General features: G+C 39.5%; 6 protein-coding genes and 1 pseudogene across 10 annotated transcripts; 2 read left to right on the top strand and 5 right to left on the bottom strand.

The window, feature by feature from the left end:
• The first annotated feature begins 36 nt into the window (after positions 1–36).
• LOC103341554 (FAD/NAD(P)-binding oxidoreductase) lies at positions 37–2,891 on the top strand. Its single transcript, XM_008245096.2, has 5 exons — positions 37–1,006; positions 1,107–1,206; positions 1,306–1,401; positions 1,500–1,580; positions 2,578–2,891. The coding sequence occupies exons 1-5, from the start codon at positions 450–452 to the stop codon at positions 2,638–2,640; spliced, it is 897 nt and encodes a 298-aa protein (XP_008243318.2). The 5' UTR covers positions 37–449; the 3' UTR covers positions 2,641–2,891.
• A 193-nt stretch (positions 2,892–3,084) lies between these two features.
• On the bottom strand, positions 3,085–5,477 carry LOC103341555 (FAM133-like protein). Of its 3 annotated transcripts, none has more exons than XM_008245097.3 (3): positions 5,342–5,477; positions 4,895–4,972; positions 3,085–4,316 (listed from the first exon to the last, which is right to left on the bottom strand). In XM_008245097.3, the coding sequence occupies exon 3, from the start codon at positions 4,258–4,260 to the stop codon at positions 3,256–3,258; it is 1,005 nt and encodes a 334-aa protein (XP_008243319.1). In that variant the 5' UTR covers positions 4,261–4,316; positions 4,895–4,972; positions 5,342–5,477; the 3' UTR covers positions 3,085–3,255. The 3 variants fall into 3 exon arrangements, with proteins under 3 accessions (XP_008243319.1, XP_008243320.1, XP_088901078.1); XM_008245098.3 differs by having other exon boundaries at positions 3,085–4,285; XM_089044952.1 differs by lacking the exon at positions 5,342–5,477 and having other exon boundaries at positions 4,895–4,988.
• Positions 5,478–5,658: 181 nt separating this feature from the next.
• On the top strand, positions 5,659–12,340 carry LOC103341556 (Endosomal targeting BRO1-like domain-containing protein). The gene is made up of 8 exons (XM_008245099.2): positions 5,659–6,558; positions 7,132–8,082; positions 8,239–8,328; positions 8,868–8,936; positions 9,261–9,401; positions 9,854–9,902; positions 11,165–11,268; positions 11,496–12,340. Exons 1-8 carry the CDS (start codon positions 5,878–5,880, stop codon positions 12,066–12,068), a joined length of 2,658 nt encoding a protein of 885 aa, XP_008243321.1. The 5' UTR covers positions 5,659–5,877; the 3' UTR covers positions 12,069–12,340.
• Positions 12,341–12,391: 51 nt separating this feature from the next.
• Positions 12,392–13,966, bottom strand: LOC103341677 (beta-amyrin 28-monooxygenase-like; annotated as a pseudogene).
• Positions 13,967–14,563: 597 nt separating this feature from the next.
• LOC103341557 (loganic acid O-methyltransferase-like) lies at positions 14,564–15,997 on the bottom strand. Of its 2 annotated transcripts, none has more exons than XM_089044953.1 (3): positions 15,800–15,997; positions 15,052–15,723; positions 14,564–14,814 (listed from the first exon to the last, which is right to left on the bottom strand). In XM_089044953.1, exons 1-3 carry the CDS (start codon positions 15,857–15,859, stop codon positions 14,644–14,646), a joined length of 903 nt encoding a protein of 300 aa, XP_088901079.1. In that variant the 5' UTR covers positions 15,860–15,997; the 3' UTR covers positions 14,564–14,643. The 2 variants fall into 2 exon arrangements, with proteins under 2 accessions (XP_088901079.1, XP_088901080.1); XM_089044954.1 differs by having other exon boundaries at positions 15,805–15,987.
• A 3,090-nt stretch (positions 15,998–19,087) lies between these two features.
• Positions 19,088–20,508, bottom strand: LOC103341679 (loganic acid O-methyltransferase-like). Its single transcript, XM_089044426.1, has 4 exons — positions 20,440–20,508; positions 20,032–20,296; positions 19,626–19,918; positions 19,088–19,516 (listed from the first exon to the last, which is right to left on the bottom strand). The coding sequence occupies exons 1-4, from the start codon at positions 20,506–20,508 to the stop codon at positions 19,088–19,090; spliced, it is 1,056 nt and encodes a 351-aa protein (XP_088900552.1).
• Positions 20,509–21,271: 763 nt separating this feature from the next.
• On the bottom strand, positions 21,272–25,027 carry LOC103341680 (uncharacterized). Of its 2 annotated transcripts, none has more exons than XM_016796541.2 (13): positions 24,694–25,027; positions 24,232–24,341; positions 24,026–24,136; positions 23,870–23,927; positions 23,691–23,780; positions 23,268–23,362; positions 23,035–23,088; positions 22,807–22,944; positions 22,613–22,670; positions 22,375–22,489; positions 22,082–22,151; positions 21,843–21,914; positions 21,272–21,656 (listed from the first exon to the last, which is right to left on the bottom strand). In XM_016796541.2, exons 1-13 carry the CDS (start codon positions 24,860–24,862, stop codon positions 21,540–21,542), a joined length of 1,257 nt encoding a protein of 418 aa, XP_016652027.2. In that variant the 5' UTR covers positions 24,863–25,027; the 3' UTR covers positions 21,272–21,539. The 2 variants fall into 2 exon arrangements, with proteins under 2 accessions (XP_016652027.2, XP_088901077.1); XM_089044951.1 differs by having other exon boundaries at positions 23,268–23,334; positions 23,639–23,780; positions 24,694–25,020.
• Between the last annotated feature and the right edge of the window lie 426 nt (positions 25,028–25,453).

Raw genomic sequence — 25,453 nt, 5'->3', positions numbered from 1 at the left:
ATTTCGACTTCAGCTAGCCTTGTTCAATTTCTTGGTTGTGTGGACTCAAACCCAGCTAAACGGTCTTTTAACTTGAATGTCTTCATCCACACACCCAACAATTGATGGCCTCGTTCGTTTGATGGTTTCGTGGTCTAGATCATGGATCCGATCCTCTGCTCATGACTCTTGCCCATTTTAATTGAAATCAAGTGGTCTAGTCCAGGGTCTGCGTCACAACCAATTGCTTTATCAGTTGTCCTCCATAAGCCCAGGATCTCCCAAAACCAGTGCCACGTGGACACGCGACTATCCAAGTCTAACTTCAACCCGATCCAACCACGGGTTCATCACTTGACCTTTGAGATTCTCGACTGTTCGTTGTGTCATCGCCTGCTTTGGCGCCGGCCTTTTCCCACCGTAGACCCCCGACGCAAACATAAAATCCTCCCAACCCAAACCCAACAGCCATGTCATTTACAATCTTCCAAACCGCTTCGGTGCCCCTCCTCAACTCCCATGCGCACCTTAGCTCACCCCTCCCTCCCATGTCTATCTTACGCAGCCTCAACCCCAACCACCTAAAACTAAAACTACGCCGCCACCGCTTCGCCAGTGTCGCCGCCGCAGTACGCCAGGACACCGCGCTCTGGACCCAAGCCCCACTCTCCGAGATTGAACCAGCCGCCGAGTCGCTCTTCCACATCTGCATCGACCTGTCCGACGCGCCCGACCTCGCTTCGTCCTACACGAGCGCTGGCCAGTATCTCCAGCTTCGCGTCCCGGATGAGTCCAAGCCCTCGTTTCTGGCCATCGCGTCGCCGCCTTCGTTGGCGGCGACAAAGGGCGTGTTCGAGTTCTTGGTGAAGAGCGTGGCGGGGTCCACAGCGGAGCTTCTGTGCAGGCTCAAGAGAGGGGACGTCGTGGAGCTAAGCCAGGCTATGGGGAAAGGCTTCGAGATTGATCGGATAGACCCGCCCGAGAAATACCCAACGGTTCTAATATTCGCCACGGGATCTGGAATAAGGTCAGCAGAAAAAAACATTATTTGATTTTAGAGCATTAGGGTGGATTTATTTACCTATTTACAAGCGATTTGACATGTCACAGCCCTTGAATATGTGCAGTCCAATCCGTTCTCTGATTGAATCGGGGTTTAGCGCTGATACAAGATCTGACGTCAAGCTCTTCTATGGGGCTAGAAACCTCGACAGAATGGCTTATCAGGTTTCTAAACATGAAATTCTATTTATTTGTTTTCATATGCTCAATTTCAATTTATGACTTTTGCGTGATTGTGGTTCTTGTTCCTCCCAAATCTTGTAGGATAGATTTAAGGACTGGGAATCTTCAGGTGTTGAGATTGTGCCAGTATTATCACAGCCGCATGATGGTTGGACGGGACAAAGTGGTTATGTGCAGGTAGACCCGTGCTCATGCGCTTCAGTGGCTTGTAAGCTTATTTTGAGTCGTCTCACTTTGAACTGCCCAAATAATGCTTTCTATGGTTACATTTTCAGGCTGCTTTTTCCAGAGCCAAGCAAATTTTTAACCCTCTTTCTACAGCTGCTGTTTTATGTGGGCAGAAGCAGATGACTGAGGTACCTTAATGTTCTTTTTCGCATTTGTAAATTTTATGGTTTGCGTCTCCATGTTTGTTTGAATCTTTCTGAGCATCCTCTAGGTTCATATTTGATCTTGTGGCCGCCACATTGGTAATAAAAAAAAAGTTATAATCGACTGAATGTCTTGTTTTTGTCATGTTCACACTCATACATGGACTTAAAGATAGATATTGTTCTGTGACCTATATAATTTTGAAATCTTACAAGGAGGTAGTCTCAGTCCTGATCTGCACCAGACAATGTGCTACCATTGTCTTGTTTACTAGTTTGTCCCACAACTTAGGTGTAAATAATTTATTGCATTACCACTTATTTGGTTAAACAAAAGTACAAAGATCAGTTTGTCCTCAAGCTATATCTTGTTCCTTATCTTATATGTTTAGAAGGATCGGTAAATAGACGACTCTGTTGATTTTGAAATTAAAGTTTTATGATCATGGTCCTAGTTTTTGTGGTTTCCCGTGACATCTTTATTTCACAAGGCTTTCTGCTATCATTTAAACTTTATCACATTTCGTTGGCATCTGCATAGTAACTTGCGCCAATGTATCTGTCTTTTGCTTTCGTTACAGATATGATGTTTGTCTTTTGGCATTGGTTGATATAGTCATGATTGTTCATATAAACCATTCCACCCTTAGCAGTCAACCAACTGAATTTGCTTACTTTAGTGGATTACACAATCATTGTTAGTCAGAAAAATAGAACTACGTGATACATGTAAAGAGAAATGTAGATAAAAGGAATTTGGGCGATGACCAACTCCAGTGAGTGAGGTGTCTTTTGTTTAAAATAGTTGAATGCCTCATTTAGTTCTCATGTCTGTCAATGTAGCAAGTAGTGCAAGCTAAGCCACTCTCCATGTGCTGCTGTAGACTTAATTCTGGTGTTAGCTTCAGCATTGTCACTTTGATCTCTATCACGATCAAGTTTCAAAGCAGACGTTACAATTTGAAATGTTTTCTCATTGCAGGAGGTTACCTCAATTCTTATAGCAGATGGAGTCTCCAGTGAAAAAATACTGAAGAATTTCTGACTAAACCATCAAAATCGATTGTTGTATCATTAGTACTGAGGGACAGTGTATTGATTTGTTCCCCACTGCTGAGGATAGATTATCCTAAGCTTGGAAAAAGAAAATAAATACAATTTTGGGATTCTGACTTGTAAGCATCTTTGTAGTTTGTATGTCAAAATTTTTAATGATCGCTCCCAGAAGATAGAATTATAAAATTTTAGCTTCGACATGGAAGGAACTTGCAAGTCAGCTTGTTCTTAACTTTTAAATGATATTAGCCAATTTTTTTTATCGATATCAGAAAGTCCGGTAAACTGATATTAAAGGCTGTAACGTCACATAGACGATTTAGATACATGTCTAGACGTCAATCTACAAGTTTTCTTTGGTGTAGTTACATTTCTAAAACATTTAATAAGATCTAAATTTCCTTTTGGAGGAAAAAGAATTCCACTGCGACAATTTCAAATAAAATCCAACTCGTTATTGGAATGTGTTAAGAAAGAACAGGCATCTCAATTCAAGTGACAAGTTAGGGTACAAATTCAGGCAACGTTACACAATTTAGTTTCCTGCAATCAAGAATTGAAGCAAAGTAAACAAGACCAATACAGTGAAGTGCTAACCCGCATTTTAAAAGATAAGCCTACTATGTTTATCCTCATGGGCATCGTTGTAGTTGTTACCAGTTGCATTTCCTTTAGCATCTTCTATGTGCTTTCCATTGGGCTCAGGATCTCTGTCCTCATCTAAGTGATGGTGACGATGTTTGTGGTGATGATGGTAATGGTGGGCACTTCTCTTGTGCCTCAACTGTTTACCTGCTTCGTCATGGTTGTCATCTGATGACTTTCCTAAAGATCTGCTCCTTTTGTCGTGTAAGTGGGAATCAGAGTCTGCTGACCTAGAATCAACACTATGTGATCTTGATCGCCTATGACGTTTACGGTGTTTTGCGTGCCTTTTCCTTCTAACATCACCATCCTCATAACTTGAAGAATCAGGAGAAAGGGATCTCAACTGTCGGTGGCGTTTGTGGTGCTTAGAATGACCCCTTCGGATTCTTCTCTCATCCTCATCACCGTAAGAACCAGAAGAATCGGAATCTGACCTCTGATGGCGCCTGTGGTGCTTCGAATGACTTCTCCTGACTGTCTCAATATGATCATCACTGGAAGAATTGGAAGCACCAGAGTCTGATCTAGAATCATGATGTCTGTGCCTTTTGTGGTTTCGTTTCTTCCTCTTCCTATTTCCTTCGTAATCACTCTCATATTCATCACTGCCTTCATCACTTGAGCTTGAAGAATGTCTCTTTGGCTTTCTCTTGGATTTCTTCTCCTTCCTCTTCTCATTGTCACTTGTATCAGAGTGAGCGTGCTTCTTGTGCTTTTTGTGAGTTCTTTTACTTGACTTTCTTCTACCATCACTGCTGTCAGTGTCACTATCATTATCAGAAACTGACACAGATCTTCTCTTATGCTTTGAAGATTTCAGCTTCCTCTCTTTGGCTTCAGCATCAGCTTTTGCCTTGGCAGCAGCTTCTAGTTTCTGCTCCCATTTCAAAGGAGCTTCTTTCTTCTCCAAAGCTCTTTTCTTCTTCTCCTCAACCAGTTGCATGAACCTCCTGGTATCCATTTAGATATAAAAACCAGCACAATATCTGCATGTTTGTATGATGACCGGAAGTACATCTCACAGAAGAGAAAAAAAAATGTTAGTTCCTTAACCATAGAGTATGTTCAATAACAATCACAAGCTTGTTTTAGAATCCCATATACAAAGATGAATACTAATGCCAAGTCAAAGAGTGATTGCTTGATACTCAACGTCATTCAAAATGAGCTAACAGAAAAGAACCTTCATAATAATGTTCTCTTTCCCTATAAAATACCAGGCATCACACTTCAGTCATAGATGCCCTCCTTCTTCCTCACACCTTAACATTCATCATTTTTAAGCCATACAGAAATTCAGAATAACAAAGATCCAACCAACATATGAACAGTGACTAATTACTCTAGAAAACCTGGTATATTACCCACTATGAATCATTTCTATCCTAGGTTAGTCTACAAATCAGTATCCACCAAAATACCTAACAATAACAATTGTTACCAACTGAAAGGTTATGGCACTGACACAAGTTTACAATCAAAACGAAAGAATGCAAATCCATTCCACCAAGAATAATACACACGTAAAGAATGATACTTCTCACATTAGAAAATAAATGGAACAGTAGTTCAGAAATTCAATTCGGCTTTCTTACCTTATCCGAAGAAAACCCACAGCTCAAAAGAACAAAGTCGCTCAACAGCCCAAAGCTGCAAGTCTACTTCCAAACTGCCTGCAAGATAATGACGTAATTTTTTTGTCAGATAACAAAGACCCATTCTTTAATCTTTAAATTATCAAACAGTGACAGAATATAGCTGAAGATCCATTTTGCACTAAATATATTTTCTTTCTTTGCATCACAATGAATTGAAATTTACTTTCGGCAACTATAGTTATTTTTCTCAGTAACCGAGTCAAACCCCAGAATGAACATACATATAATCCCGTAATTTTAATTAATTGGACGATCAGATTAACGATATCAAAAACCCCAAATTTTACAACAGATCTTATCACTAAAACACAGAATTATAAACCCCTAAATTGTCAATGAATTGGTGACTGGAACGAGGTCATAGGATTAGCAGAAGAAACTTACCTGCAAGATAGAGAGAGAGAGAGAGAGAGCGAAAGATGTAATTCGTGGCCTCGGATGAGAGCTAGGGCTTGACTTTTGGCTTTCCAGAAACGTCTACGCGTTGGGGCCCTGGGGGGGCGTATAAATACAGGGACGCGCACGGCACACCGACTCTTAATTTTTTGCAAATATATAATTTTGATTTTGCAAAATGAAAAGACTATAATGCCCCGCTAGTAAAGGAAATTTCCCTTTTTGTCTTTTAAAGAAAAAAGAAAAAGAAAGTTTGTTTAAATATATTTTTTTTACCAAAGTAAAATGGCGTTATAGAACGAATATAGAAATCAAACAAAATCACAGAAATTTCCATTTTTAAGTTTCCTTTGTGGAGAAGGAAAAGAAAAACAACCCCGCACAAGGCAGAGTGGCAGACTGACTTGGTCAATTTCACTCGTTAAAATTCCCAAGTCTATATTCTTCACCATCTTCTTCTTCATCTTTTTCATTTATTTTTTCCTTGAATTCATCAAATCTCAGCAAACTCGAAAATCCCAATAATGGCGTCTTCAGCCTCCACATCAGGCACCGCCACAAACGTCATGCTCGCCATCTTCGAGAAGAAGACGACCCAAATCGATCTCTACCGCCCACTCCGCAACTACATCGCCTTCAACTACTCCGAACGCGAAGCCCAGAACCTCGAAGACGATCTCCAAACGGTGAAACAGCTCCGCTCCGACCTCGAGCGCCAACCCGACCCATCACTCACTACCCGCCGCGACCTCCTCCAAAATTACTACAAAGCCCTCTGCCTCGTCGAGACCCGCTTCCCCATCTCACCCGATAAGGATCACATCAATTCCATCACTTTCGTTTGGCACGACGCCTTCAAAAACAAGCAAAAGGCTTCCCAGCAGAACATCCACTTGGAAAAGGCTGCCGTTTTGTTCAATTTGGGCGCTGTGTATAGTCAGATTGGGCTTTCCTACGATCGCGCCACCGTTGACGGTCGGCGGCTGGCGTCTCACGCGTTTATTGCCTCGGCCGGGGCGTTCGCGTTTTTGCGAGACAATGCGGCGACCAAGGCATCGATTGGGACCTCGACGACGGTCGATTTGTCGGTGGAGTGTGCTGGGATGTTGGAGAGGTTGATGCTGGCACAGGCTCAGGAGTGCGTCTTTGAGAATACCATAGCCAAAGGGAGCACGCCGGGTGTTTGCGCGAAGATCTCGAGGCAGGTGAGGGTTCTTTTGTATCTATTTGATTGATTTCGAAGTGGGGTTTTTGAGTGATTGGTGAAAACGATTGAATTGGGTTTTGATAGACTAGGAAGAACTTAGAAGTGTGTTGGTAAGGATTGTGTGATTGGTTGAATTGCAGCATATGGGTTTGTTTGAGTAGGCGATTCTGCTATGAAATGTTAATTTTCTTTTATTTCACAAGTTGTGTGCAGTGGGGATTACAGACGTTATTTATTGTAGAAAAAAGTGTACTTTAACTAAAACAATAGCAGGTATGAAATGGGTCTTATGGCTATGGCAAAACCAATTGCTTCCCGTATTCTGTTTGCAGGTTGTGGATTTTAGCTGACTTTTAGCAAATATCATATTGCCAACATTGCACTGAAGACTATATACTTCATTGATATTCTCGGAATTGTGACTTTTAGTTTCTTCTGAACTACTATGTTTTGGGTCTCTCCAACGTGATTAAATCATACGATGGTGGAGAAATTAAGTTTCATATTTCTATCATTTTTAATGATCCGCTTGGTTTTGCTTTAAATTGATTTGACATGGATGTGGTTATAGGTTGGGCTGTATTACGAGGAAGCTTTAGCGGCATGCAATGTTCCGCCTTTAAACCAGCATTTTGACAGGGCCTGGATCTCACATATGCAGTTAAAGGCAGCACTCTTTTATGCAGAAGCTTGCTATAGGTATGGTCTAGAGCTGCATGAGAAAGAAGAGATTGCAGAAGAAATTGCACGGTTAAAGAGTGGGATCAGTGCTTTATCTGAGGCTAAGAAATCCACAAAAGGGGCTGCTGCACAGATTCTGGATGCAATTAGTAAGTTAGAGGCCAATCTTAACCGTAATCTGGAGAGGGCTGTAAAGGAGAATGATAGAGTTTACCTCATGAGGGTTCCTTCCCCTAGTTCCTTACCACCCCTTCCAGCATTTTCCATGGTGAAGCCTTTGGCGATGAATGAGGTCTTGGATGCGAGCAAGGAGAAGATGTTTGCCAGTCTTGTTCCAGATAGTAGTGCTAAAAATCTTTCCAGATACACTGAAATGGTTGATGACATTATCAGAACACAAGCAGAAAAGTTGCAACAAGCGAGTGAACTGACCAGAGTGAGGCTCAAGGAAATGGACCTTCCAGAGTCTATTCTTGCATTGGAAGGGAATTTTACTCTTCCTACAGATCTTAAAGAAGATGTGGAGGCAGTGCAGATAAGTGGGGCCCCTGCTGGTTTGGAAGCTGAGTTACAGCAGCTTAGGGATTTGAGAAGGGTGAACCAGGAGATTCTGATACACATTGAGGAGCTCTTGCAGAAAGAGGCAAGAGAAGATGCTCAGTTTAAAAGCCAATTTGGAGCCCGATGGACGAGGCCTCAGTCAAGCACTCTTACAAAGAACTTACAGGATAGGCTAAACAGGTTCGCTGCTAACTTGAAGCAAGCTGCAGATAGTGATGCTCGGATAGAGCGCTCAGTCAGAGAGCATTTAGCTCTCATGTCAATCCTTGATCGTCGTCCGGTAATTCTCATTCTTTTTCTTATATATCACTTCCTCTTCTTCTTCTTCTTCTTCTTCTCTCTCTCTCTCTCTCTCCGTGTCCAGTGGAATTGAACTTTTTTATCTACTGTTAGTGCCATGTATTTGTAAATTATTTTATGTTGTTTTTGCTCTCAGATTGAATCTGCCCTCCCAACTCTGGCAAGGCCAATAATGTCTTTGGATGCCAATGAAGATGCTATTTTGGGGGCCCTGAAGCAGAGCCTGGTAAGTCTGCCGCCCTTTGTAGTTCATCTCTATAAGGGTTACATGAGTTGACTTATATGGTTATTCCCGTATGTTTTAACATATTTCTGTCTTATGATGCTCATTCTTTTCTTGCTCGTGGTCCATTCCTATTTTCTTTAGATACTTGCCTAGTTGTGGTAATTTTTGTAATAATTTAGTGGATGCAAGTGCTAGTATTTTTGTAAGGTACTGTTTTCCATCCTCTTACTTGCTTTCAAATCATTATAATGTTTAAAAGAAAATGATTATAACCTCATGACAGTTTAGTGGTTGATCTCATACTAACTAGAGTATAGTTATAATGTATTATTAGTTTAAATATCTGTTAAACTGTGTATGTGTTTGTGTATGCACTCATTGGTGTCCCATATATCTATTTGTATGTATAACCTTATATGAAGTTGATCCTGTTGTATTGTATTGGAAAATAGGTTAACCTTGTGCAACCTTAGTTGGTTTGGTCGTTGTTAGTTTTGTAATGAATACTTTTACATTTTAAATTTTTGTGCTCAATGCAGAGGCAATTGGAAACTCTTGGTGCTCAACGAGCAGGTCTTGAAGACATGCTTAAAGAGATGAAAAGAAAGGTGCATTGATTAGTTGATTATATTCGTTTTGCTTGTTAATGCCTTTATTGTTCTTTCCTCCCCTCTTTTTGTGTTTTAATTTTCTTTTCTTGAGATTCCCTTTTTCTTTCCTTATTCTGTTATTAACTAGCTGGATTGATTTCCTGAAATCATAAATGATTCCTTGATTGGTAGAATTATTCTTACTTTGATTTTGGATGCAACTTTTTGGGAAAAGTTTCTTTGCTACTGTAGCACTTCATGGATGAGCTTTTTCAATCGTTAATGATGCCTTGGTTCTTAAGTTTAATGCTTTGTTGGGCTTATATTTATATTTGTCCTCAGGATGATATACTTCCTAAGTTGATGACATCAACTGGCTCCTATGAGGATCTGTTCAGGAAGGAGATATCAAAATATGATCATATATGCGAAGACATTGCCCAAAATATTGAGGCTCAAGAACAATTATTGCTGCAAATCCAGGTCTATTTCTTATTTAATCTTAGTTGGACTTTCATTTACATGTTTCTTCAATATCATTTTTTCTACTCATTTTGAATTTTCAATAGAGCAATTTTTTATATTGTGGTTGAGAGGGATAAGGTTTAAATGATATGCTGGTCCAAGGTTCAATTCCCTTTAACATCTTGGAGGAAGTCTTATGACAGAAGACATACACACTGGATAGTTGAGATGGATGTGTCAGATTAAGCTACGTGCTATGGAAACTTCTGATTACCCGTGACCTGTCTGTCATTCTTTAGTTTGAAAAATCATGTATAGTTTTCCTTTTGAGTGTGACTTTTACAGATATATGTAGGGTCTCTAAATATCAGGGGACAAACTTCATCTTCTTATATAATATTCCTAAATAAGTGGAACTGGATCTAGTTCTCTACCCATCTCATGATCAAAATGATTGTTGTCATCTGCAGGCCCAAAATGATGAGTTTGCTGCCATCTTCAACCTTGAAGATTACAAAGGTGGGCTTAAATAATAATTAAAAAAAACTTGTTTGTTATGGTTTATATGCTTTAAGGTTCATTGATGCATTATTGAATGAGAGTCATTCAAGTATGGTAGTACAATCAAAGCTAGTTTTGAACTGGAAGTCTGGATACTTTTATTTTACAAGAATGATCATAACATGAATTCCAATGAGGTTAGCTGGTCAACAAAATTAGTTCATTTCACCTGAGGCTTGAGACAAGCACAAGTACCAGATGTCCTGTTTCTTGACTATGTTAGATGAACTATGGTTATCTGCCTTCTTGTTTGTTTACATGCTAGTATTAGCCTACCCCTTATTGACCATGATGTGCTTGGGCCTGTGTGCTGGGTGAGGGTGCTTGTTTAGCTGTTAAGGTTCTCACTGATTTCTCAACCTGGAAACTTTCTTTACCTTCAGGGGGAGAGACAGTGACTATCCAAAAGTCTCCGCATTGAGATCTCATAATTTTTCATATAATTCTTAGGCAGATTCACTATTATACCCAATATAGGGGCCCAAATTATTATTATTTTTAAACCTATATGAAATGGACTTTAGAAACTCACCCAAAGCCCATTTACAACATAACAAAGAGGCTTTTAACTTCTTATAAATTAAAAAACTGCCATTGATTTCTTAAAACAAGCCCAACCCCAAAACCTCATATAAAACCCAAAACACTCAATAGGGCATCAAAGTAATTTAATAATTAAAATTAAATTCAATAGGGCCAGCTGTCATTTTTTGGGTTTGTTTATAGAAATTAAATGGTGTAGGGTTTATCTATATCATTAGTGCTAAGAATAGGTATATGACTAAATATCTCTAATTTTCTTAAGCTGATTATCATATTAACTAGTACAGGAATATATGGCAACTCAGGAATGCTTCCTCCTCTGCACTTTGTTGGAAGGTTGCATCATTTATTCACAATCTGGAGTGTTGCATATTCAAACGAATTCATGTCTTTGTCACGTCCAACACGGGTGTTTTACATGCTTATAAGATGTTTCTCAAATTTGCATCTGTTCTTCTTACCTGTTCTGCTGTCCATGTTGATATCTCAAAATCTATCATTATAAAAGCATTCTTCTATGTTGGGTCTTTTTCTTTACTCTATGTTTGGATGTGTTTGTAAGAAGGTCCTCCAGCTTTGTTACGGCCTAAAGTTTTACTTGTTTAATTTTAATGGATTGCGTTCTTATTCATGCTTCTTGTTTTTTTTTTTTTAAATTCCTTCTCAATTTGTCGCAGCTTCTCGTGAGAAATGTTACAAGCAGATTCAAGCTGCCATAGCAAAGTTCCGTGAAATTAAGGACAACATAAACGAGGGGTTAAAGTTTTATGTTACTCTCCAGGTAATTTTCAACAGTGTGCTGTGCACTTTACTTTATAGCTATTCAAGCACACAATTTTTGTAGTTATGGTTTGATCTCTTCTGGTGTCTTATGTGAGAGCATGCTATCATCTTCACATAGAATTGTCTCTCTGACTTCATGATCCGATGGTGTGCAAAAAGAGTCTCATTATCTGAGGCACGATAAGCGTTGGTGAGTGGTTAATTTGATTTTTCTGTTTTCAACAGGATGCAATAACGAATGTAAAGCAGCAGTGTAGTGATTTTGTGATGACTAGAAACATCCAGTGCCAGGAAATGATTGAAGATGTGCACAAACAAATGGCAGGCCTAAATTTCCAAGATGCTAAAAGCGTAGGCACATACAACAGCTATCCTTCTGTTGGACATCAAGCTCAGAGACCTGTTTCACAACAGCAAACAGATCCTCGTCCTCAAACACCATACTACCATCCTCCTGAGCAGCCAGCAATGGCTGGGTATGCTCACCCTCCCCCCTATAGCTCAACGCAGCAGATGCCATCTCCTTACGTTCTGCCACCTCAAACTGGTAGTCCATACGCACCTTCTCAAGCTGGTAGTCCGTACCCACCTCCTCAAGCCGGTAGTCCATACCCACCTCCACAGGCCCAGCAACAGCCACCTGCAAACCATGACTATGGTCAACCTGCTTATCCAGGGTGGCGAGGTCCATACTACAATTCCCATGCACAACAAGCTGGATCTCATCCTCGACCTCCTTACACCATTCCAGGTCAATACCGTCCTCCTCAACAGGGTGGCTACTATAAGCAACAATAGTGTAGGCGCCCATACCGTGCGCTATTAAATCTGATTGTTTATTAAGTGTTGTTAATTTTGCCGTTTGGATGATTTCCCGGTAGAATGAAGATGTAGTCATATGAGATTGTATAGTCTATATAAGTCTGGAATATTTCGGGGTGACTGGTGGTTTGCTTGATGCCTTCATGTGAAGTGCATCTCTCGTTCAGACATTTTTCAGTGTATAGCTTGAGCATTTTTAAATACATGTTGTAGACGTATAGAAATAATGAATTCATGTATTTGAACTAGTATGGCCAGATTTTATCATTTCATCTAGAAATACGTTCAGTTTTGTGGAATTCTGAAAGCATGACATGAAATCATATTCTACTATAAAAAATATGCAAGGTTGGAGGCAGGGTTTATTGTGAAAACAACTCAATTGCCCTCACGCCATATATAAGGTTGGTGGCGAATGTGAAACCCTTCTTCTGGTACAGGGTTCATGCCGCCTGCAATCTTGGCGCATGGATTCAACACTTGCCATGTGTACCTAGTAACGAGGCGATGCAAGAAACAGAGAAGCTGGAGTCTCGCATATTCTTTTCCAGGACAAATTCGAGGACTGCTGCCAAATGGGATGTTAGAGTAAGCCTGTGGAGCTTTTCCATTCTCAAACCTGCTCGGGTAAAACACTTCCGGTGCACCGAAATTCTCGGGGTTTTTGTTTGTGGTGCTTGCGGACCAATACACCTTCCACCCTTGTGGAATTGTATAGCCGTCATAGGTGAAGTCAGTAATGACCTCTCTGAATGTTCCTTGAAGAGGTGGTACCAGCCTCATCACTTCAAGTGCCGCGCTCCATGAATATTTCATCTTCTTTATGTCATCCCAATTAAGTGCCTCCCCAGATTCTTTTAACCTTGCAATCTCCAATTGTTCTGCAGGTTTAATTCCAAATCTTTAGTAATTAATGAATTAATTTAAGTTATCAACATTAACTAATATAAACACCTGTTTGGACTTTGTCACAAATATCAGGTCCCTCACCAAGATATTTGACAAGGAAACTTGTAGCCATGGAAGGCGAGTGAAATCCACCCATCATCAAGCCCATAACTTTATCAGCAACTTCATTCTCTGGCATGAACCGCCCAGTGGGATCCGGATTAAACAGCAAATGAGACATGATGTCATTTATTTTGATCTCATTGGCACCACTGGACATAGCTGCTTTCTTCTCCTTAATCAGCAGCATAACCTCCTTCCTCATCGCATTCGCGGCTTTCATTGCCCGATAAAATGCGGTTCCTGCAACATTCAGAGGAGTAGTATGCAGCCCTGAAGTGATGACATTGGTCAATCTGGTAAGCTTTGCACTGCGCTCTTGATTGTCTTGGAGTCCAGTAAAGAAGCGAGATGATAGAGTCATCACAAGTAGCTGAACCAGGTGATATACCTCAACTCTGTTTTTGCCGTCCCAGTGAAGCTTCAAATGTTTCTGAACCATACAATCCATACTCACTGCGTTTCGAACCACAGCTTCAGTTTTGAGAAAACCCGGTGAAGTTCTGATATGAACAGCTTCTGCTCGTGATGTGGGCGCCGAAATAACTTTTTGATAGGAAGAGCGGAAGAGCTTCTGCATGGACTGTGGTTTCCATGACAGAAACAGCTTTTCCTTGTTGGAAGAGATGAATTTGTGACCGGCATTGCCACAAAACACCACAGTTGGCTCCCCAAATATGTTGGTTTTGAAGAGTTTCGAAGGGTGCTTTTTCATTGTGTCCCCTACAAACTTTTCCTGTGTCTGGTTAAGGAAGGCAAAGGTTTCGCCGATAATTGGCCATCCAAAACTTCCTGGAGGAAGATTGGCTTTTGGAAGAAGCATTGGATAATTTGAACTTGAAAGCATGAAAAATGAGAGCCACGATGAATAACGTGGGAACGATTTATAGATAAAGGAAGGAGGATATTCTCCATGGTTGATGTGATTATAACTCGAGATCAAGTTTAACCAGTAGCAAATTAAACCAAAACAAATATATTAATCATGCAGAGATGAGAGAGATGCATTGCAAGGCTTGTCAAGCTACTTCTTTCGATATATAATCGCAAACCTCAGATGAGTCCCTCGCTATAGAATTATGGATGAGCACTCTTAGTTTTCATTTGGATTGCAGTGTTTGTTTCTATATTTGGGCTTCAGGTTGTTGGGCCTGAACTTAAGTGCCCATTTGTGCTTTGGGCCTATCTTGTTTCTTCTGTCTTTATGGGCCTAAACAAACAAAATAACATTGTCCTGGTTCGATTATTGTAGGTATAAAGCCCGTGCCAGAGAGCAAAAATCTTAAGCCACACAAGGTGAACCCATTTCTTTATTTTTAAACGATGATACTGTGATAATAGTATCGAACACCCAATAACATCAAATCTTAGGCATTGTCATTGCCATTGCGCTTGAGAATTACAAGCAGCACATGAAGTGTCGGCATATCTGTGTCCAGAAGAATAACTGAAGGCTCTGCAGCTTTGATGGAGCACTGCTCAAACAGTTCCTCAGTGACATTACTTCCAAAATGTTTCCCAATAATTCCCTCAAACACAGCCTTTATGCTTGAAAACACTGTTTAGGTTCAGTCTTCATCTTTGGGTGGCTTATTGCCTCCATTTTCTCTATCCTAAACTCTCTGTTTCTCTCTATGATTGCCTTCAACTCTTCAAGTGATGGAAAATATACAGGCAAGTTGAAACAGTCCACTTTCTCCTTGCTCACCAATCCCTGCACGCAGTACACGGCCACCAATTAGAAATTAAATATTTCAAAATACAAATACATCTTTTGTGTCTCTACAAAAATGACAATGAACGCCAATGTTAGTTAGGTCAGTTCACGGCAATGAGTCCGCGCCCTCCTAGACCTAAGTTCGAATTTCCTCTCTCTAAATTAGATTAATTTAGAGTAATTAGACTATCACTTGTATTAAAAAAAGAAAATGACAATGAACTGATTAATTACCATGTTGGCCATGCCCATCAGGGTTGATCCCAAAAGTTCAAACTCCAAAGCAGTTCTGGTTTCAGAGAACAAAATTCCAACAGGCAGACCTGGTATAACTAGTGCCATCAGCCCTCCACCCACAAGCTCATTTGCTCTTGCTTGCAAAAACAACCCCATATCATTAGCAAATTGACAAGAATAAGCCTCTGTAACTTCTCTGCTGCTGCTGATGCTGTAGAGAATCTTCCCTGCATTCCATGCAGAGGAGGTTCTTTCGGCGACCGGTTTCGGCACTTGTGAAAGCCAATTGAGTGCACAAGATGAGTGTACAAAATGAAGGGAAGCCTTGGGAAACAAGGGACCGTGAAAAGAACCAGGCACCCCAGCTGCAAAGTAGGGTATTTGGCTTTGGGGTGGGAGTGATTTAAACAGAGTGTTGAAATCATTGGAGACTAGATCACTGAAGAACACCTGAAATTCTGGGAATGTTTGGGAATTTTGTGACCCTAATTTGGGTTGAACAGCTTCTAGTATGGTCTGCACTGCAAGAAATGTATTGGGTCCAGTAGCACAGCCTAAGTCTGCAATGCGAAATGTGTTTAAAGAATCGGAAGCAATTAGTTGTTTGATGTCAAGCTTCTCAGCTATTTCCTCTTTGATAATTTCTTGAGCAGCTTCCAAAGCTCCTCTCTGTTGTAAAAACCAGGACATTAATTAACATCTTGAAAAATAAAATAAAATATAAAAAAAAGAAAAGGAAAAAAACCTGACAGGAGGAGTTCTGGGTGTAGCTTTGTGGTCCAGTTCCTTCATTCACTGCATACATCTCTCTCTAGCTCTCTACAGTATGACTATGGTTATGGTGATGGGGATCTGCTATGTGGTAGCGGTAGACTCTCTCTAGCTCTCTTTCTTATAACCTTTTTGGTTTATACTTTCAGACAACTTCCTTACACATACTGAAAGCTTTTGAAAACATCCAAAACTCTGTGCTTATTTAGAACTTGAAACTAACGCACTTTTCATCATGGAGGACACCTGGAATGCATGTGAGGTCGACCATGCCGTGTGGTCCATCCAAGTGCTAGCCAATCAGCGAAGAAAGATTAATGTAATCGAGGAAAGAAGCCAAAATTAAACAACAGTGCTGCTATTTCTATTATCGTTTTCATCTTGTTATTATACTCTGAATTTGGTCCTTTTCTTTTTCTTTGTGCGAGTGTTGCAATTTATTGGAAACAATACCAATATATTGTCTCCAATTGCAGCCTACACGTATGGATCATATCATGATGGGATTTGAGAATTCCAAACAAGTTCTAAATTGGAGAATTGGAGCCTTTGATTGGGATGGTGGAATGACATTGAGTTTTGCTGTTGTGAAATTATTGTAAGTGTACAATACGCACAAGTAATATAAAGATAAGTGAAGTATCGGTCCACGAAAAGTGGAATTTTGTTCTCTGAAACCAGATGGGCCCAGGTGACTATATTGGCAAGACTAGATGGGCCCAGGTGAGCTTGGATCATATCATGATGGGATTTGAGAATTCCAAACATGCTTGATAGACCATAAGCACCACAAGTAGGCAAGTACGTGGGATCGTTTAGGCAAGGTTTGTGTGTTTTAACAAATTCATCAAAGAATTCTTCTTCATAACCCATTGTAATACAAAGAACCTTTTCCTTTATCATTGAATCAACCCAATAAATTGAATAAAAGAAGTTAGTACCACCACCTCCATGTATGTATGCATTTTGCTTGCTCATCAGCAAAAGCCGATAGGTTTTGACACCTTATCTCGACAGCTACACAGCCAACAACTAAATACGAATTCAGCTCCAAAAAATGATGGTAACTTTTCTAACTCAAACTCTCTGGCATTGGTCATTAAGACCAATTGTGGGTATAAATTGACACATGCACAGATGCACTCTACGTGTTTTATGAAATGACAAAGTGAGGTCTTGAGATTTCGTTAAGTTGATAATTCCACCCATTTTGATCCCTTAAACTTCCAAAATCATAGTTTTAGCTCAAAATCCTTGATGGGAATGGTTGCCTACAAAATCTTCACTAAATACATTAAACTAACCAATTTCACACAAAAATAATGCAAATAGAGATAGATTATATATGCAATATAGGAATCTATCATTTGCCTTGTGATAAGTCCAGACGGTGAGTGAGGTGTACTGGGTAAAGAACCACACTAGCGCTACGTCGATGAGGAAAGAGAATGAGTTCTTGGAGGTGGGAATTAGGAGAGACTAGCAAAGTAAATTTAACTGAATTAATAATTAAAGGGCATTTTAGAAATAATGGTGGGTGGAAAGAAAGGATTGTATTTTTTCAAATTTACATGGTAACTGGGAAAATAGGATAGGGGAGTGGAAATAACAACTCTTTTTCTATTTTTGATGACTTTTTTTATTGAGAGATGCGATAATATACTAAACTCACACACACTACACGGACGCTAAGACTCAAACTCAGGACCTTACCTGGTGGATCCTTTGCACTCTTAAACAATCACATTTTGGGATTAGATACCCCAATAATTAATGAAAAAATAGATTCCACCCACCTCATCCCTATTGGCCCTTAAACCTCAATTGTTTTATGGGTTGTAAATAATGTGTTAGTACGAAATTCGTATTGGCATTTCCTAGACTTTAGTATAGGGTGAAAATTAGTTTGTGAGGAATTGTTATTGAACGCTTTGTCACTACTCTTTCAACCCCACACTTCCGAGGCATGCCCTGACCATATGAGAATCTTGACATCAGGTAAATCTTGACATAATCACGCATTCATTATAGGATTCCTAGTTGGAGTTATTTTCACTCAAGTATTTTTATGTTAATCTTATTTCTAATAAGATTAGATTTTATCTCTTGAGATTACTTTCCTAGTTCAACTCTATTTTAATTGAAGTTAAAATATTATCTTTTCCTATTGTGACTCTGCACGTTGCTTACCTCTTAGTTAATTTGGTTTAAAGAGAGGCGTCATTACTTTGAGTCCAAGGTGAATCAAATCTCTTATTGATGATAGGTTGTGGTGCAATAGGAAGTTTAATATTCGTGGCCTATTGGGTTTCTCTCCCATCCCATGAGAGAGAACAAGTCTTGTATAAAAGATCATGTGCCATTCTTTTATTTCTAGAGCTTTTGAGATATTTGTTTTGAGCATATAGAATTCTAAGAAAAGCTGCTGTGCGTATATTTGAGATAAATCATCAAGTGTTCAATGTTTACTTGGTGATTTATCAAACACTTTAATCATTCATATTGCATTTATATGCATGTCGGTGACTCATACGGTTGAGGGCACCAAGACCGTGGTGGCGGTTTTCCTCCGGTGAGCTTGAAGCAATCGTGGCCAGTATTGCGTTCAACATAAGGAGTGTCGAAGATCATCCCGCAGAAGTTGAGTTACGAAGAAGTCGGTAAACATTATCTAGAATGTGTCTAGGATAAGTGTGTGAGTACTTCTTGTAATCATCGTTCTATAGTGGATTTGTGTTGGACTGAGGAGTCCCGTGGATTTTCCCCAGAGGTGGGGTTTTACCACGTAAAATAATTCTCTCGTGTTCTTTTATTTTATGCACAGCACGTTACAGGATTGATAAGCCATATCAATCCTGCTACCGAAGTTTATTTTTATTTATTTGATTAGAATCTTAAATGGGCCTATTCACCCTCCTCTAGGCATTTTGAGTCATCCTTCAGGTATTTTCATAATGTTTGTTTAGACAAGCATGCAACATTTTACGGGTCTTGTTCTATCTCACCTACCTCCTCTGTCACATATCACAGTGTTAACAGCTGCTGATCAGTTCACTTGATGGACTGGATAGGGCTTTTATTTTATTTTTATACAAGCGATATTAGGAGGGAAATCGAATCTAGAACCTTGAATGCAAGAATAATTTCTTTTAACTACTCAACCTATAAGCCCTTAAACAGGACAAAGCATCTTAGCTTATGCTTATATTCAGATTCAACAAACAATATCATCACAAACAAAATAAATTACTTTTACAGCAGACTAATTGCGCTTAACAAGGACAAACAAATTTGCCAAGTTCTTAATGCGAGCAAACTGAGGTGACTTGGAGAATTCTTCAAGCTTGTCCGAATATCTCTTGAAAAGTTCATCAACATTGAGGTCGGATCCGAAATGCTTGCACAGGATGTCTTCCATTGCAGCTCTTGCATGAAAGCAGGAAACTCGAACCTCCTCAGCACTAGAAACCTTTGCTGGGAAGCGCATTTCCTCCAGCCTCTCAATACTACAACCAAGGTTTTTGTTTTTCGTACCCAACAATATCACTCCTTCAACTTCACTGGCACTTGGAACGTAAATGGGTAGACTGAACGAGTCCACAGCAGCCTCACTTAACAAAAACACAAGTAAAAGACAGAAATGGACGTAGACGTGGGTTGAGCCAGTTGGTGAGGGCAGTGAGCCCATCTCCTTGCACCAAGTTCGGATTGCTTGTATCAAAAAGAAAAGGACAGAAACGGGAAGATAAAAAATTATGTAGCAAATTGATATTAGTACTTAATTTGAGCCTGGCCTTTACCTCTTTGACCATATCTGCAAGTGCATCTCCCAAACACTCCAAGATATTCATGAGCGTTGACTCTGAAGGGAGGCTTGGCTCTGGCCTGCAAGGCATGGGAATGGCCAGCAACCCATCATCCGCCAGTTCTGCTGACCTTGCAGTGAAGAAAGCCTTCATGTCCCTCGCAAACTGAGCAGCATAAGCCTCTTCAACTTTACTGGATTCACTCCTCGCGTACGTAATTCTTCCCTTGTTCCAAGCCGGAGACACTTCTTTAGTGACTTCTTGGGGAACCCTAGTGAGCCATTGAACTGCAAAAGAGGAGTGCATTAAGTTCATTGAGGCCTTAGGAAATAGCCGGCCATGGAAAGAACCTGGAACTCCGGCTGCCATGTAAGTCCTGTCAATTGGGAAGGCTATAAACAGAGTGTTGAAGTCGTTGGCAACATGATCGTTGAAGAAGACTTGGAATTCTGGCAATTGGGTTTCAAAGCCCTAGCTTTGAACTCAAGCTTCACAGCTTCTATGAGGGTCCGGACACAAGCGAAGGTGTTGGGTCCAACTGAACATCCAAGGTCTGCAATTTTAAATACCGGTGTGATAGTGGTGGCATTGGAATTTTTATTAATTGTGAGCTTTTCTCGGATGCTATTTCTCAACAAGACCTTTGCTTCATCAAACCACTCTCCCTACCATCAAAGTCAGTTATATATTTTCATCATCACAAATTCATACTTCATCTCGACTTTTCAAGGGAAAAAAAACAATATATTAGTCTCTTGGAATATAAACAGTAGATAGCCTGGTTTTAGTGGGCGAGACATATATAAACCTGGCACTTGGAATTCTGCCTGTAGCTGTTCAGGCCATCGCCACTATTCATTGCAACGGAGTCCGCCATGTCCTGATACTTAAGCTTGACTCTGCCACTTCTATGTTACAAAGTCAGGTTGTTTCATTTTTATGTAGATTCTCAACTATAAAAATGGTTGGGCATCAATCATGCCAAACTGATTAAACCGGTTAATTTGGACCGTAATGGCTGGTTTGATTTGGTTTTGATCAAGGAAAAAGTCAAATGATTTAAGCTAAACCTAATGGCTTTACAAGAATAACCTTAGTCATTATCACCATACAAAATAAAATTACTCGAGCACAACTTGAGAGAAGTCCTCCATCAAAGTTCAAACCCATGTAACCCCATCCATTGATCTCATTTTCTTAATTCCAAGCATTTTCTTGCTAAACAAGCCACATGCAAGAGACACAGTAAAATGTAAAAAGTCAAATGACACTGGCACTTTTGGACTCTTCGGAGCACACATATACTTGTTTTACGCCTTCGAATATCAGCCCACAAAATTGATAATCTCATCCAAAAATATGTTGGGATTAAAATGTCCCCAAATAGAATTGCAATATACCCCTACTCTTTAAAATTAGAAAGTAGATGAAATGGATACAATTATTTTCTTAAATTTTCTATTTTCAATTTTCTGCGTGATTAATTTTTTTTTTTTTTTTTAAATTACGAACCGTGGCTGGAATGGAATGGCATTAAGTTGGATCTGAATTGGGATTAGTTTCACTTTCACACTACACAGCGTGTGGGCAGATAAATCGACGGTTCAACTGTTTGATTTGCTGAAATTGACAAAAATAAATAATTGAGAAACGCATTTTGTATGTAGAATCTCTTCCATGTGCAATCCAAACATTAGCAAGCTCCATCCAAATGCAAGGCCGACCGAAAAACCCATCAAAATATACTATTTTTCTATTCTCTCCACTTGGGCAACAACTTTTACCCATGTACCTTTACCTTCTTCATCCCCTAATCTATTCACAAACATTACAGCAAAAAAAATCAAGAGCAGGCAAACAAAACCTCAACAGAAGTACATAATTCAAAAACTTCACTCGAGACCATTATCATGGTTTGTGTTGTGCATAAATTGAGGTAGGGGCTGCTTGGTGAGGAGTCGGAGCCTTTCCATTTACAAGCAATTGTTCTATGAAATCCACACGAAATGATTTGAACTGGTACAACTGACAAAAGCATCGGAACAAGAACAGAATGTTTATGTACGCGGGTAAATAATTAATACCGTTGTTAATGAAAATCAACAATCTTAAAATCCACAAATAACTGCATTCAAATTAGAATCTATTTTATTACTGAATCATTTAATCAAACAAAAACGAAAGAATGTCCAAATTAGTTAAATTAAGCACCTTTTCTTTCCAAGAAAAATTGACATGCCGATGAAAAGGGTCCAATATTGTCAGCTGATCTCCTTCTTTGATCTGTGAGAGCAAGGTTCAATTTGACTCTTAAATCACTTAAAATGATGAAAGACAAAGCATGTTTGCTCAATACATAAAAAGGTCAGACACAAATCCATATTTGGAATGTAAAGAAAGTACCATGTACTTTCTATTTCTCATTTAATTCTTAAGCTGCTAACTCTTACCAAATCATACTGAATGCCATAAACGGACACAACGAAGCATATTTGATTTGCATCACATGCCAAATAATACCTAAAAATGAGAAAGAGAGGATAAAATGGTCAAGAACAAAGCTAAAAACCTACAAAATACAGATGCACTCAGCACCCGGCAATCTCTGTTACACACACAGAGCAAGTTCATATTATCAAGCACTTTAATTACACCGCATCACAGTTCTACATATTAGGAACAGAATGAAAGAGATAAATTTAGGTATTCAAGTAGATATGCAAGGTGCTTCCAGAGGACTTACAGTGGAGCAACATTCTCATGCTTAATGAAGAATAACACTTTTCCTATTAGTGCTACTGCTTTGTTCAGACCCTCTGACAGAAGATCTACAGTAGCTCTTCTGTACGAGGAGTTCACTTATAGAAGATGCAAACAAGGAAAATTAGTATATCCCCACGATAAAAAAGGACAATGGGGCAGATTCAGTCAAATTCACAAATCACCATAAACTACAAACATGAAAGATTAAGGAAGCATACAGTTCACAGCAGCCAGAGATGATGCTAAAGATGCAAGCCGTTTAGATCTACCATGTCCCTTTGAAACAGAACAGAATCTATAAGAACAAGTACACATTGTAGAATGGTGTCTTTCAACCAGTAAACTACTTAAAAAGGGAGGAAAACGCATTGAAGACCCCAAAATACAAAACTTTCAACGAGAAATACATTACCCTTAACAAATTATCTAACTTGTCAAGAAGGTTAACAATCTTTTGAACCTCCTCCATAGCATTGAGACCAGGATCCTTTAAAGCAGCAGCTTCAAATCCAGTAAGGGCCCTTTCATAGTTTTCTAGATATTTGTTTACCTAAAATCAGAAACTCAATGTTATATTTGTTTTGAATAGAGGAACTTGTGAGTAATCGCAGACATATATCAGAAGGAAAAATAAACTTACAGTGGCAGAGTTAAAATATAGGTCTGGATTGGACTTCATTCTTTCATCCTTTTCCTGATATGTAATATTAAAAATCAGAACATCTTCCATGCTTATAGAAAGAAAAGGCCTAAATTGCAGCATATGGATAAATGAATAATTCCCCTAATCATGATTAGTGAGACACCCACAAGCGCAGATGACCCATTAACAGGAAACAGATCTCTAAGGAAGTTCTTACTTTACACACTTACAGCATTTTGGTATGCCTTCAAAGACTTCAGAAGTTTGGCGTGGTCCCAAGCTCCAGTTACAAAGAAACTTGTAAGACATGCATTTCCAAGATTATCTGTCAATAGGGTTAGACAATGTTAGGTAGAAAGAATAAACACTAATCTCAAACAATAAGCGTAGAAGCCAAACAAGGGCTTAATTTAATCACTTCAAAATATTTTTATTAAGCATGTACAAGATGCTGATGTACATCAATATGCAACCCAAAGAGAAATGATATCATCTACCAGTCCAACTAAGCGAACCAAAAGGAGACTAGCAAGCATCCAAGGTAAGTGGCAAAGCAAACTAAGCGTAATGTGCCATACGACATATCCAGTATAAATCTTACTCAAAGTTGAAGAATATAGAACTTTTTGAGATGGTCGAATATGAGATCTTACACCAAGAATTCCCATCCTTGACATCCAAAGTTATGGCTTCCTTGGCATGTTGAATGCTTTCATCAACAAGTTCTGCCTGATTATCAGTACCTAGAGACAGGGATGAGATTTAGATTAGCACAATGACGCACACGCCATGAAAGACAACAGGAAAAATGAGTTGAGAAACAAAAGGTTGCCTTGAGCCATTTTCCTTTCGAGCATGGACAGTTGACAAAGTATCTGTTTGTTTGGACACTGTACAAGACCGAAAATAAGTGGCTATCATAAAACTTACAGTAAAATGAATTGAGAGGTCACTGTGATGAAAACACACAAATCAAATCAATGATAACCTTGCTTAGTGCAAGAGTAAAGCAGTTCTTGGCTGAAGATAGATCTCCCTTCTTCCAAATGCAGTTACCTAAACATAGCCAAGCATCTGCAAGAGATGGATTCAACTTAACCTGCAGCGTTGATTAATCTATTTCAGGAAGTGAACTTCGGCTTGAGCATTACAAACATGCTGAAATACTGTAAAATACAACGCATTGTTGCTTACAGCTTTTGAGAGATGATCCTCTGCTTCTTTTCTATAGTCCGGTAAGACATCCAATATCTTTCCTCTCAGATATTCGTATTTTGCACGCTGTGCTGGAAGTTTCCTTTGCTCTGGTAAAGGACATAATGTTTGACAATTAAACTGAATGACATGCAAACATTACAAATATAAACAAATAACAAAGAAATTAGCGGTGCAACAATTTAAACAACCAAAGAACCAAATAAGACCAACCATAAACTAGTTTTGTGAGTATCCCAGATTTATAGGCATTATCATTGAAACGAAAAACACTTCTATTTCAACCAATGTAGCCCAAATTTGGTCCTCCAAAGTTCAAACAAGCATATCAAGGAAAAACCCATCAAAGATAAAGGCACAAATAAGCTTGAAAACACAATAAGGACAGCTTTTCAAATGGTTTTCATAAGGTGAAATGAAATGGGCACGTGGAAATATTACCAGGAGGAATGGAATCGAGGAGGCTGAGAGCGAGATCGGATTCGGCATTCAATTTGGCGATTTTGTCATCTGGGTTGGGAGGAAAGTAGGTGTCTCGAACTAGGTAAAGCGCTTCGGTAGCCCTGGTGGCTTTGACCAGAGCGTCGTCTTCCACTGCTTGACTGCTCATCGCTCAGGCACGCACAACAGAGCCAACTGTGAGAACGCAAGAAGACGGGGCCTGCCCGAAAGATTGTAGCTTAAGATAAAATGGTGACCCGAGGGAGTGAGTGTGGAGCCTATTGTTGACTACTGTTCTCGTGGATGTGGGACAGAGCGCGCAGGTCGATGATGACCCTGAATCTGTTGCCTGCTGGATATTACAAACGACGTGCAATATTTACCTGTTAAACGCATGTCGTTTCCTTTTGGGCCTCCTTCGTCAAACCTGCGTATCGCGAGAGACTGTGTTGCGGACAAAATGGCCGGCAAAGGCCCTAGGCCTGTCTGTGGAGTTGGGCTGCACTATTAGGTTAAGTGGGCTACCCTCTAATTTAATTGAAGTTTAAGAAAATAAAGATGAGTGATGAAATAAGAAAATGAGACAACAAATAGAAGTTACATCAAGAATTTAGATTTTTTTAAATATAAATGATAATGTAAATTACTCTAAATTAATCTAATTTATGTGGAGGGAACTAAAACTTGAGTATAATGGGATGGACTCATTGCCTTAGCCAACTCGGATATCCCACGTTTCCAAAGTTGAGTATTTTTAAAT

The sequence above is a fragment of the Prunus mume genome, linkage group LG2 (genome assembly GCF_029339155.1).
Source record: "Prunus mume cultivar Tortuosa linkage group LG2, ASM2933915v1, whole genome shotgun sequence".
NCBI classification, from domain to species: domain Eukaryota; kingdom Viridiplantae; phylum Streptophyta; class Magnoliopsida; order Rosales; family Rosaceae; genus Prunus; species Prunus mume.
This window is presented reverse-complemented; position numbering and strand designations above follow the sequence as displayed.

Bases quoted from the DNA above. Each gene is read 5' to 3' on its own strand.
- LOC103341554 (XM_008245096.2), top strand. From the start codon at position 450: ATGTCATTTACAATCTTCCAAACCGCTTCGGTGCCCCTCCTCAACTCC. The intron at 1,402-1,499 runs GTAGACCCGTGC...TTACATTTTCAG, and splicing joins GACAAAGTGGTTATGTGCAG to GCTGCTTTTTCCAGAGCCAA. The intron at 1,581-2,577 runs GTACCTTAATGT...TTCTCATTGCAG, and splicing joins GGCAGAAGCAGATGACTGAG to GAGGTTACCTCAATTCTTAT.
- LOC103341555 (XM_008245097.3), bottom strand. From the start codon at position 4,260: ATGGATACCAGGAGGTTCATGCAACTGGTTGAGGAGAAGAAGAAAAGA.
- LOC103341556 (XM_008245099.2), top strand. From the start codon at position 5,878: ATGGCGTCTTCAGCCTCCACATCAGGCACCGCCACAAACGTCATGCTC. The intron at 6,559-7,131 runs GTGAGGGTTCTT...ATGTGGTTATAG, and splicing joins GCGCGAAGATCTCGAGGCAG to GTTGGGCTGTATTACGAGGA. The intron at 11,269-11,495 runs GTAATTTTCAAC...TGTTTTCAACAG, and splicing joins AGTTTTATGTTACTCTCCAG to GATGCAATAACGAATGTAAA.
- LOC103341557 (XM_089044953.1), bottom strand. From the start codon at position 15,859: ATGTATGCAGTGAATGAAGGAACTGGACCACAAAGCTACACCCAGAAC. The intron at 15,724-15,799 runs GTTTTTTTCCTT...TTTTTACAACAG, and splicing joins CCCAGAACTCCTCCTGTCAG to AGAGGAGCTTTGGAAGCTGC. The intron at 14,815-15,051 runs GTAATTAATCAG...TACTGCGTGCAG, and splicing joins TGATGGGCATGGCCAACATG to GGATTGGTGAGCAAGGAGAA.
- LOC103341679 (XM_089044426.1), bottom strand. From the start codon at position 20,508: ATGGCGGACTCCGTTGCAATGAATAGTGGCGATGGCCTGAACAGCTAC. The intron at 20,297-20,439 runs GTTTATATATGT...CTTTGATGGTAG, and splicing joins GGCAGAATTCCAAGTGCCAG to GGAGAGTGGTTTGATGAAGC. The intron at 19,517-19,625 runs GTAAAGGCCAGG...ACTTGGTGCAAG, and splicing joins TTGCAGATATGGTCAAAGAG to GAGATGGGCTCACTGCCCTC.
- LOC103341680 (XM_089044951.1), bottom strand. From the start codon at position 24,862: ATGAGCAGTCAAGCAGTGGAAGACGACGCTCTGGTCAAAGCCACCAGG. The intron at 23,781-23,869 runs GCAACCTTTTGT...CCCTGTCTCTAG, and splicing joins CGAAAGGAAAATGGCTCAAG to GTACTGATAATCAGGCAGAA. The intron at 22,152-22,374 runs GTAAGTCCTCTG...TCTCATTTTTAG, and splicing joins CATGAGAATGTTGCTCCACT to GTATTATTTGGCATGTGATG.